Below are 12,120 nucleotides of genomic sequence, written 5' to 3' on the forward strand. Positions count from 1 at the left end.
AAAAATGGGGGGGGGGGGAGAAGACTAAGAAATGTGACTATATTAAAAATGATATATTCAGGCTGGGGTTGTGGCTTAGCAGAAGAGCGCTCAACTCGCACATGTGAGGCCCTGGGTTCGATCCTTAAGCACCACATAAAAATAAATAAATATTGTGTATAAGTATTGTGTCCAACTACAACTAAAACATCAGTATTTAAAAAAAATGATATATTCAACAACAGAGTTTTAAAATAGAGTGATCACACTGGAAGAATATTTCCAGCTGTCTCAAAGAAAGTGCTTGCTCTGAGTTGCAGGAAACAGCAGACCTTTACAGAAAATCCAGTGTGGCTTAAGTTAGGATATTTGCAACCCAGTATAACTGGAAATGCAGAGTTTGGGCAAGTTCCCAATGGTAGTGAGATCAATGACTCATAGAAGTCCTCAAGGATCCAAGATCTGTCTCTCTCCTCTGCCATAATTAACCATCTCTTGCCCTCCAAATTTCCCTTCTGGGTTGCTACATGGTTGCTTGCAGCAATTAAGGTCATGTGCTTTCTTGCTCATGTTCAGCTGAATCTTATAGAAAAATATAAGTCCAGCCTAGGATAGAATTATAGGTAGATCATGTCCTCACCTCTAAACTCTTGGTTTGTGGGCATGCTATGTTCTGATGAATGTAAAGACCAGGATTCCCCTGGAGTGTCTATTACTTAAGCATGTACAGGGATTTATGTTTCACATCTAAAATGTAACTAAATTAAAGAATTTCCCATCCATGTAAATAACACAGAGTAGGATCTTTGAAGAAATGCTGGTCTTCTCACCAATCTTAATCTGTGTTCTTAACAGAGACTCTGGGGACGTTGCAGCTCTCAGAGGGTAAGTTAAGCCTAGAAGCTTCCTTTTGTTTTGTTTAATCTAACATTATCCTCTGGCCACTCAGTCACCCTTGTGGTTGGTTTTTCTCCTGTGATTCAGATCCCGGAAGTTTAACATTCTGGGCACAAACACAAAAGTGATGAACATGGAAGAATCCAACAATGGCAGCCTCTCTGCCGAATTCAAGCACTTGGTATGTCAGAGGAGCCTGAACCCCTCTTCACATAGAGCCTCTGGCCAAGTGAAGGGCTGGGACAGCCTCATGTGACTTTTTCTTTTTTTACAGACCCTCAGGGAGCAAAGATGTGGAAATGGGGGCCGCGCCAATTGTGATGTAAGTTGTTCGGTATGAAAGCCAATGAGGGGGGGTTCTTTTGAGGGAGAGAAAGACAGAAAGTCCTCTTATTGCCCAGAATTAGAGGCTTTAAGCTGTTACTTCAGAAAAGTCACTGTGGGCCACCCTGAGGTGTTCAGAAGGCCCGTATGCAGTGGAGTTCTCTGGCTTGGAGCATTTCTCCACGTGTCTGGGGAGTTAGCTCCTCATTTAGGAGAAGTGGAAAGTCCCCTGCTGAGTTGCTATCCACACCCACTTGGTAGGAGGGACACTTTCCACCTTGCTTGGGGCTTTCCAAATTCCCTTCCATCTTTTGCCAGCTGGCTCCATTTTTACTGACCTATTTTTCTGAATGAGATGGAATAAAGGGTATAAATGTAACAAATCCGAGTTAAAGTTTTTAAGAACAAAACTGGGGCTGGGGCTGTAGCTCATTGGTGGAGCACTTGCCTAGCGTGTATGAGGCCCTGGGTTTGATCCCTAGCAGTCAAAAAAGAAAAAGAAAAAGCAAGATGTAAAATAATTTGTGTAGTGCATTTTTTTTTAAATATTTATTTATTTTTTTTTAGTTCTCGGCAAACACAACATCTTTGTTGGTATGTGGTGCTGAGGATCGAACCCGGGCCGCACACATGCCAGGCGAACACGCTACCGCTTGAGCCACATCCCCAGCCCTGTGTAGTGCATTTTTAAAAAATACTCTGGCCAGGTGTGGTGGTACACGCCTGTAATCCCAGCATCTTGGGAGACTGAGGCAGGAGGATGGCAAGTTCATAGCCAGCCTTAGCAAAAGCTAGATGCTAAACTCAGTGAAATCCTGTCTCTAAATAAAATACAAAATAGGGCTGGGGATGTGGCTCAATGGTAGAGAGCCCCTGAGTTCAATCCCCAGTACCAAAAAAAAAAAAAAAAAATGCACTACACTGTTTTACATGTATTCACATATGTTTAAAACTTCTGAAGCCATACATGGTTGCCCATGTATATAGCTCCAGCTACTTAGGAGGCCAAAGAGGATTTATTGCTTCAGTCCAGGAGTACAGACAACCCTGGGCAACTTAAGGAGCCTGTTTCAAAGTAAAACTTCTGGAGAAATATATACCCACAGAGCTTATATATTAGTGATGATGTTAATAGACAAGGCTATTTTATATTATCTGTTATATTTGCATATTAAACTGAATATACTACCTCCATAATCAGAAAAAGGAGTATTTTAAAAATAAATTCAAAGGACTGGGGATGTTGCTCATGGATAAAGCATATATTTAGCAAACTTGAAGACCTAGCACCAAAAAGAAAAAAAAAAAATTGTAATTCTATTTCTAAGAATTCATTTGTAACTCTTGTTAAAAATAAGATTGCTGATGGGGCTGGGGTTGTGGCTCAGTGGCAGAGCACTTGCCTAGCACATGCAAGGCCCTGGGTTGGATCCTCAGCACTACCAAAAATAAATAAATAAAGATATTGTGTTCAACTAAAAACTAAATATTTAAAAATAAATAAATAAATTAGGTACTGCTGGGTGTTGTGGCACACGCTTGTAGTCCCAGCAATTTGGGAGACTGAGGCAAGAGGATGATAAGTTTGAGGCCAGCCTCAGCAACTTAGTGATACCCTGTCTAAAAGTGAAAGATAAAAAAGACTTGGGATATAGCTCAGTGGCAGAGTGCCCTTGGGTTCAATCTCCAGTACCAAAGACAAAAACAAACAAAAAAGTAAGGTTGCTGTTCTGCTGGTGGGAGTAAATATTGTTAGTCACTTTTGAAAATATTTTGCCATTATAATAAAGGAACATAGCTGGGCATATGCACCTAAAGTGTCAGCTCTTCAATAGCTTGGGACAGGAAGATCACTTGAACCCTGGAGTTTGAGGCCGACCCAGGTAACATAGTGAGATTCTGACTCTTACGAAACAAAACAAAAAAACTATACCCAATAAACAAGCAGAGGTATTCGCAGGATTCAACAATAGAGAAATCTTTGCATTAGAGTAACAGGAGACATTTACAAAATATCAGTGCTACTTCATTTTAATTTAGAACTTAAAATTAGAGAAGTACTCATTAACATTATAATGGAAAACTGAGTTGTGGTGTAGTCCTATAATGGAACACTATGTAACTGTGAAAAAGAATAAATTGCAGGTGCCCACACAAATTTCACATTGAGTGAAAAGTGAGCCACAAAAGAATACAGAGTGGGATTCCATCTGTCTGAAGTATACAATCATCTCAAACTAAACAATATACGGATTGTTTAGAGAAATAAATAAACTGTAAAGAAAAGCTAGGAAATGATAAATCCAAAAATAAAATGGCAGTTATTTCTATAGAAAGATGGAAAGAAATGGAGTAGAGGAAAAACATCTGCAGAATTTCAGTGGTAATGGTCTTTTAAACTGGGTGGTAGGGCTTGGGGTGTAGTTCATGTAGTTCAGGGGTAGAGGAGGCATGAGGCCCTGGGTTTGATCTCTAGCACAACAGCAGCAACAACAACAGAAGAAGAGAAGAAAGAAAATCCAGTCAGCAAACTGGGTGGCAGATTCACAGATGTTCTTTTTTTAAGTAGGGATTGAGCCTACAGCATTCTACCACTTTGCTCCATCTCCATTTCTTTTTAGTTTTTATTTTGCCTTTTCCTAAGTTGTACAAGCCTGGCTTTGAACTTGTGATCCTTCTGTCTCAGCCTTTTGAGCACTGGGATGACAGGCATCTGCCACCACTCGTGGCAGGAGTGTTCATTGTTTTGTTGTTTTTTATGCCTTACACCTTTATAAGTAACCTGTAAGATTTGTGTGATAGTATAATAAAAACCAAGTGAAAGATCAGGTTGAAGGTCAGCATCGGAGGGTCCACATATTAAAGAGAGCATGTGCTCAGTGAGTATCCTTGGCAATGTGTCTGTGACCGTCCTATGGCTCACCCTTCTTCGCATAGTAAGGCTGTGGAGTGTCACTTTCTAAGACTGTGGCTGTTGGTAACAAATTCCCTTCTCTCTGAAGAGGAGTGTCTTTCTTGCTATTGTAGGCCTCCCTGATTGTGACCGAGGAGCTGCACCTGATCACCTTTGAGACTGAGGTGTATCACCAAGGCCTCAAGATCGACCTAGAGGTAAATTCTGCAGAATCGGGGTGGCCTTACATGCAGGGGTGACTCAGGACAAGAAGGTCTAGTGAGATTTTATTACTAGAGAAGGTGGAATGATCACAGTTTCCTAAGTATAATATTTATTTATTAGTTTTTTTCCTCTAAAAGATTCTTGGTGTCCCATCCAAGAATAAAATTTGCTTGAATGCTTAGAAAACGTGTGAACACTTGACTTTTGGCAGACTTGATATGAGAAACTGTATTTAGAAAATGATTAGGATCAACTGTATAAAGTTTGGGCAAAATCCTTAGCAGCCATTTTTTTTTTTTTTTTAAGTTGCAGTTGGACACAATATCTTTATTTTATCTATTTATTTTTCTGTGGTGCTGAAGATCGAACCCAGGGCCTTGCACGTCCTAGGCAAGTGCTGTACCGCCAATCCCAGCCCCAGCAGCCACTGTTTTGAGTATGCAGAAAATCATGGCATTTGCATTCTTGTGCATGCCTTCTTGATCTTTAAATTGAATTAGACTAGGAAAAGCAGGAATCCTAGGCTTTGATTTCTGAGTCTGTTGTGTTTCATGAGAAAATGCAGATTCTTGGGATTTTGGAGAATGTCTTTTCCAAGTCTTATAAATGGGGAATCTGGGGCTGGGGTTGTAGCTCAGTGGTGGTGTGCTTGCCACTGGCTTTGATCCTCAGCACCACAGAAAAATAAATAAATAAAATGAAACCATGAGTCAAAATGCATCTTTCCTCCTTAAAAAAAAAAAAAAAAAAAATTAGGATCAAGGTTCCTGTCCTCNAAAAAAAAAAAAAAAAAAATGGGGAGGGTGGGATCTGGGGGCTTGAGTCAGGCTTTGAGCTGTCAGATTGTACAAGTTACTGGTACAGACACAGCCAAGCCCCGGCCTGTGTTTGGCATGCTTTCCCTCTGGGCCTTGCGCTGACTCAGTGAGAGTCCTTGTCCTTCTCCTTGCCCAGAATCATTAGCAGGTGTGCTTTTTTTTTTTTTACTCCAAACCTGCGCAATATGGAGATTTTGGAAGCTGTAAAAACTCCTCTGCCTCCCTAATTCATCCCTCACACACTCCACAGACCCACTCCTTGCCAGTTGTGGTGATCTCCAACATCTGTCAGATGCCAAATGCCTGGGCCTCAATCCTGTGGTATAATATGCTGACCAACAACCCGAAGGTTAGTGTCCCAACCTCTTGGAAACCACGTTCTCTTGTAACTTCTTGGTACCTGAGGCAGGTCATTAGCACTACCCTCTCATCTAAATGAGCAAATGTGTTATTTTCAATAGAACGTGAATTTTTTCACCAAGCCCCCAATTGGAACCTGGGATCAAGTGGCTGAGGTGCTGAGCTGGCAGTTCTCCTCCACCACCAAGCGAGGCCTGAGCATCGAGCAGCTGACCACGCTGGCAGAGAAACTCTTAGGTCTACATCTTGCCTATTTACCCCGCTGCCCTCCTCAGACCAGGAATCTGGCCTGGGGGCTTGAACAAGGCACCCTGCTGGTGCCAGGTTGGGAAGTCAGGGCACTGAGCAAGTTTGCATCCTGGTGACCATTTTTTTATGAGGTGGGAGGAAGATTTCTTTTCTCTTGGTTGCTGTCTTCTTCGCCCTTCCAGGGCAGTACTCTGTCTGACCTTAGAAGATACTTTAAGTGTGTGTTAGAGGATGGAACTAAAGGCTTGACATTTCCCATCCATTTCTTCAATAAACTTAGACCAGGTTTTAAGTTTTCTCCCCTCAAAAAAAAAAACTTAAGTAGAATACTTTTTGTGTTATCTAGACACAAAGTTAAAAGTAGCTTTGTCCTGTGCTGCTACAAAATGCAACCATCTAATCCTAGCTGTGAGCTGGTTAGTGTGTGCCTGGTCCCCACCACAGCAGGCTAGGAAAAGCAGGGGGGCTTGATCCTTACCCACCCTCTGCTGGGCTAAAGGGCAACTCGGGTGTGGGAATCAGGTGACAGGTATGGGCATATGTGTTTGCATGTGTTTTTGTGCAAACATGTACGGAGGCATGCACACACAATGGCTACCTTCACACACGTGAAAGCCAGTGGTTCCTGGCCCATTGTGGGGCTAGGAACTTTCTGTTTTTAAGAAATAAGATCTTGAACAAAGCTGAAACTTTTCTACTTGGTTTTTTTTTTTTTTCTTTTTCTTTAGGACCTGGTGTGAACTATTCAGGGTGTCAGATCACATGGGCTAAATTTTGCAAAGTAAGTGATCTTGTTAAATTCTTGTGGTCACCTCTTGGGAGTGGAGTGCTCATCTGGGAGGTAGTTGTAGAGGACGCAAAGCCTAGAGATCTGAACTCTTACTCCAGCAGCCAGTGGGACCTCCTGGAGGGTAAATGGGCTGGAAGGATTTTGGAGGTATACTGTGTTCCAAGAGGGAAAAGGCTGGATGGTGGTGGACTTAGCTTTCCTATTATTCTTTTCCCTAGGAAAACATGGCTGGCAAGGGCTTCTCCTTCTGGGTCTGGCTAGACAATATCATTGACCTTGTGAAGAAGTACATCTTGGCCCTTTGGAATGAAGGGTAGGTTGAAACTCCTGCCTGGAAGAGGGCACCGTGCGAACATGTCACGCGTGCTCTCTCAGTAAGCCAGTGGCTGGGGATGCCCTCTAACAATGTGGTTGCCCCTCTTTGGCTCCAGGTACATAATGGGCTTCATCAGTAAGGAGCGGGAGCGGGCCATCCTGAGCACCAAGCCCCCAGGTACCTTCCTGCTGAGATTCAGTGAAAGCAGCAAAGAAGGAGGAGTCACTTTCACTTGGGTGGAAAAGGACATCAGTGGTAAGCCTGGCTCTGCTTACCCCACCCCTGGCTCTTGCTCTGCTGTCACCACTTGGCTGCTACTAGACACAAGCACCGACTGCCCCCTAGAGGTCGTAGTTGGCCTCAAATTTGCCTCTCCTGATCAGGCTTGTATACAGTTGAGTAACTTCTCTTCAGATTCTCCCAGCGGAAGAATTGCTTTGTCAGGTTGCTTGCTCCAGTGGCTGATATTTGTTGATTTAATTTGAGATTTAAATTTTATTCTTTATCCCATCTCCTTTCTTCCCTAACTTATTAATATATCTTATGCCTGGGAACCAACTAAATAGCCTCTCAAAGTCAGCCTAAGCCAAGCATGGTGGTACATGCCTGTGACCTGAGCTACTCAGGAGGATCAAAAATTTGATGTCAGCCTTAGCAACTTAGTGAGACCCTGTCTAAAAATTTAAAAAAAAAATTTTTTTTTTTTTTTTTTAAAAAGGGCTGGGGATGTAGCTCAGTGGTAAAGCACCCCTGGATTTACTTCCCAGTACCACAAAAGAAAAAAGGAGAGTCGGGGGAGAGTCAGTCTCAACATTTTCACAGTGCCCCGCAACTGGATGGCTATTTAGGGTATCAAACTCTGGGCTGGCATAACTCTTCATTCAGAAAAGATAAACAAGCCATTTTCTCTGAGATTACTGGCTATGGGTTTCATTATCTTTCCTTCCCAAATCCCATTAGGAAAGACCCAGATCCAGTCAGTGGAACCATATACCAAGCAGCAACTGAATAATATGTCATTTGCTGAAATCATCATGGGCTATAAAATCATGGACGCTACCAATATCCTGGTGTCTCCACTGGTCTATCTCTACCCTGACATTCCTAAGGAGGAGGCATTTGGAAAGTATTGTCGGCCAGAAAGCCAGGAGCATCCTGAAGCTGACCCAGGTAGTTGTTGATTTTCCACATTTATGGCATTTACCTCTTGGGGGAAGTTGGAAACTACAAGATTCTTAGAGGATAGACAGGCAAATGTCCAAATAACTGTTATCAAGTAGATATCAGAAGATTTGAGACTCTGCCTTGGGTCTGGTGTGCTTTCTTTTATTATCACTAAATGCATGGCCACTGTCAGGTGAGCTGAAGGAGGGCTTGCTGGAGGAGATGGTCCTTAGTGGCATCGCAGCCTGGTTTGCGGCAGAGTGGGGAGTGTCAAGTTTGTAGGGGAGAGGGGTGTGAAATTGGTATTTAGAATGTACAGCTATTAAAAATAAGAAATTTTTCAATGTGCATGAGCGTATGTATTATAAAAGTTAAATATAAGTTAGTTTACGTTAAGTCTCTAGTCTCTGGGGCTGTCCCAAGCATAGAGGAGGTAGAGTCCTCTGGTCTGTTCCCATTCAGTGCTTGCTGCTTTGACTCTCTAGTCTCTGTCCACATGCTGATGAGGAGCCTGTATTTGCCAAATCTTTGCATTTATGTATTTGGTGCTAGGAATCGAACCCAGGGCCTCACACTTGCTCAACAAGTGCTCTACCACTGAGCTACACCCCCTGCCCTTTATTTAATGTTTTGTAATTGTAGAACCAACAGTGGGCTCTTTAAAGTAATCCTTTGGAGATTTGACTTCCTTATCCCAGTTGCTTTTCAAAAAACTGTTCTTGTTGGGCTGGGGTTGTGGCTCAGTGGTAGAGCACTTGCCTAGCATGTGTGAGGCACCGGGTTCAATTCTTAGCACCGCATACAAATAAATAAAATACAGGTCCATCAACAACTAAAAAAATATATTTAAAAAACAAAAACCAAAAAACTGTTCTTGTCCAGTTAGCACACACGCACAAACCCACTGGTTGCCCTCCTGCCCTTTTACAGGAATTCCCTCCAAGGATTTTTCAGGGTGGGGGGAAATGAGACTTGGAAGAGGGAATTTGAGCTCGTTGACAGTTGACTTTCCTTTTCCCTTTGTTCTGGTATTGAGTTCAGTTCATAGTGTGGAAGAGTTTAGCTTTCACTTCCTGTCTACCGCTTATCTCTCTTTCCACCTTGTGTTTCAGTTAGGAGATCTGTTTATCAGCCTTTCTCACACTACTCTTTGTTCTTTCTGCACAGGACATTGAGGTTTAAGTGCTGGTCCTTTGGACTAATTTTGCTTTCAAGATCCCAGCTCCCAGTCTGAGGCTGCATCCTCCATCTCCATCCATCCCATGGGCGAGAGGCACATCCTTTCCTGCCAGGAGACATTCCTTGGGGGCCAGGCACTGATCACAATAAAGAAACTAACTACCTAAGATGTGCCTGCCTTGTGAGTGAGCATAGGAGCTTGGCAAGAGTGTGGTGAGGGAATAGGAACTTTCAAATGAGACTCTCAGGGAGATGAACCTGTGACCATTTCTTCTCTTTTTCCATCTTGAGAGCATTATGGTATGAAGTTTCTCAGAGATAGATCCTCTTTCCAGGACTCTTCCCTTCTCCTTACTTTTCCACCAGAATCCCACACAGTATCTTCTTTTGGCCTGAAGGAAGGATTCTGAGCCACTTATAAATTAGATAAGTACATTCACAACCTTGTATGGTGCCACATGTAAATCAGCTTTTTCTTCTTTATTGGGCATTAGTTCTTGGCTTCCACAGTTCCCTCTTAGGGTAAAGCTATTTTTCTCAGCTCCCTTGATCACTGGAGAATGAAATCCTTTTCTCTCTAGGATGTCAGCTCCTCTCGGGTCTGGACCAAAAGAGTTGAATTTATGACACCAGAACCCTGCCTCCACAGTTTCTTTGGATTCTGTACTGATTTTAATCTGTTTCTTGGTCAAAAAGTAAACTTGGCTAGCTACCTACAGGCTGCCCCACGGTGTCCTCTCAGACTCTCATCATGCATCTGATCCCTCAGTTTCTCTGTTCATCCCCCCGTGTGTCTGTCTGTGCTTTTCTTGACCCAAACACCTTGCCTCCTATGTAGTTTGTTCACCTGGATCCTCAAGGTCCTGGACTTCTGCCAGGGTTCTCAAGGCTCCTGGACTTCTTAGTGCAAGCATTCAGTATCCAAAATTCATTGATTCTAATTGTCACATTTCTAACAATAGAATCAGAATTACAAATGACTGGGATTATAGATGATCAGAACCTCTTTCTTCCTCTACTTGAGAAAGTGTCTCGCCCCAGGACTCTTAGCTGTTGAAGATGTCCCTGGACTCTCTGGTCTTCTGACTTCTAGTTGGATCAGTTGTACTGCACCACATGACATCTCCCCTGTGTATACAGGCTGCCTTTTTTGGATGTATTTATCCAACTGATTACCAATATCCTCCTAGAAAAGTGTGCGAGAAGCCAGGTTTGGTGGCACACGCCTATAATCCCAACAACTCAGGGGACTGAGGCAGGACAGTGGCAGACTCAACAGTTTAACAAGGCCCTCAACAACTTCTCAAGATCTTGTCTCAAAAAATAAAAAGAACTGGGAATGTAGCTCAGTGGCAGAGCTACATTTCCTGGGGTTCAATCCCCAGGAAAGGAAGAAAGAGAAAGAGAGAAAGAAAGGTGTGATAGAGGCAGATTATAGTGCTTGTAGGAATAGAAATAAAACCCTCAGCTTGGGAAGCCATTGTTTTTGTGTTCTCTTAAAGACTGGGTCATGTTGGTATCTGGGTGGAACACTATGCCAAGTCTATATAGAGTTGGTTCCTATAGGCAGAGAAATTATCTAAGAGATATGACCAGGCAAGAGGAGAGTCTTCAGACCACATGGAGACAGTTGAATGTTTATATAATCCAAGGAAAAACTGAACACAAGGTTGCCATTAGTCTAGGCTCAGGTGAGACAAGGTACACCACAGTCTCTGCAGCTCGGCAAAGCCTTGTATGAAGAATTGAACTTCAGACTGCAAATGCCTGAGACATCAAATAGTACGTGATGAGGAAGGGCAACCCCTGTGGTCAGATGGAGGTTTTCAGACAATTTGTATAAGGATGGAGTTTCACGTTTGCATCAATGAGGCTAACAGCTTCCTTCAGTCCTGTATACATAGGTCACCATCAGTAAGTCCAGTTTTCTTTTTCTCAGGTGCTGCCCCATACTTGAAGACCAAGTTTATCTGTGTGACACCGTAAGTGGCTTCCTTTCCCAAATGTTGCATTCATTTCTGATGTCCTCAGTTATCCCCCAAGAATAGGGAGGACACCGGGTGAGAGTATCCCGTGAAGGGTTGGAAGCTCCTGGGCTGTGTTTAGCACTCAGAGTGACCTTGTGTGTTTAAAAAGCTTGAGCTTTTATTTTTCTGTTGGAGACCAGAGTTTGATGGCTTGTGTGTGTGTGTTTTGTTCTTTTTTTTTTTCCTCCATTGTGTCTTGTCAACCCGGCCCTTTCCCCTCCTGCGCTCCCCATTTCCTACAGAACGACCTGCAGCAATACCATTGACCTGCCGATGTCCCCCCGCACTTTAGATTCATTGATGCAGTTTGGAAATAATGGTGAAGGTGCTGAGCCCTCAGCAGGAGGGCAGTTTGGTGAGTATTAGGTGCTCAGACTTTGTCCCTGTGAGGCATGTCAGCCCACTTTCCGTGATCTTGATGTGTACAGAGCCTGTCACCACATTGGTAGGAGGAGGTTCTAGAGCTCTCCAGCAGAAACAGAATGTACACCATGAATATAAATATAATTTTTCTAGTAGCCCTATTGAAGACAGTAAAAAGAAACAGATGAAGTTAATTTTTACAATATATTTTATTGAACCCAGTAAATCTGATGTACTGTCATTTCAACACGTAAGAAAAAAATTAGTTTTGCATTTTTTTTATTCCAAGTCTTCTAAATGTAGGCTTTTGACAACTGTAACACACCTTGATTTGGACTAGTCACATTTTAGGCACTTGGTGCCTAAGGCTGCCATGTTTAGATCTTCTTGAAACATGGAGAGCTGGGAATGAGTCAGGTAGGAAAGAAGCTGAGCCCTTCCAGAGGGCAGGGCCCTGTAGGAAGGGGAGGAAATCTGGCTTTTCTGACCCTGTTTTGGCCTGAAGGGGCAGAAGACTGGTGAGCATGGTGACCTGA

The 12,120-nt window shown here is 43.0% G+C and overlaps 1 protein-coding gene across 6 annotated transcripts in view; it reads left to right on the forward strand.

Moving 5' to 3' along the window:
- The window catches only part of Stat3 (signal transducer and activator of transcription 3), a 64,540-nt gene that overhangs the window by 50,241 nt on the left and 2,179 nt on the right, over positions 1-12,120 (forward strand). For 3 of the 6 annotated variants that reach the window (XM_015495681.2, XM_048791235.1, XM_048791231.1), the window contains 12 exons: positions 835-864; positions 964-1,057; positions 1,151-1,198; positions 4,228-4,311; positions 5,387-5,485; positions 5,598-5,733; positions 6,474-6,526; positions 6,754-6,848; positions 6,967-7,106; positions 7,812-8,024; positions 11,134-11,176; positions 11,464-11,576. In XM_015495681.2, coding sequence (XP_015351167.1) covers positions 835-864; positions 964-1,057; positions 1,151-1,198; positions 4,228-4,311; positions 5,387-5,485; positions 5,598-5,733; positions 6,474-6,526; positions 6,754-6,848; positions 6,967-7,106; positions 7,812-8,024; positions 11,134-11,176; positions 11,464-11,576 — 1,148 coding nt within the window. The remainder of the gene's footprint in view (positions 1-834; positions 865-963; positions 1,058-1,150; positions 1,199-4,227; positions 4,312-5,386; positions 5,486-5,597; positions 5,734-6,473; positions 6,527-6,753; positions 6,849-6,966; positions 7,107-7,811; positions 8,025-11,133; positions 11,177-11,463; positions 11,577-12,120) is intronic. The other 3 variants (XM_015495683.2, XM_015495682.2, XM_015495685.2) reach the window with 3 other exon arrangements.

The sequence above is a fragment of the Marmota marmota genome, unplaced genomic scaffold, assembly GCF_001458135.2.
Source record: "Marmota marmota marmota unplaced genomic scaffold, marMar, whole genome shotgun sequence".
In the NCBI taxonomy this organism is placed as follows: domain Eukaryota; kingdom Metazoa; phylum Chordata; class Mammalia; order Rodentia; family Sciuridae; genus Marmota; species Marmota marmota.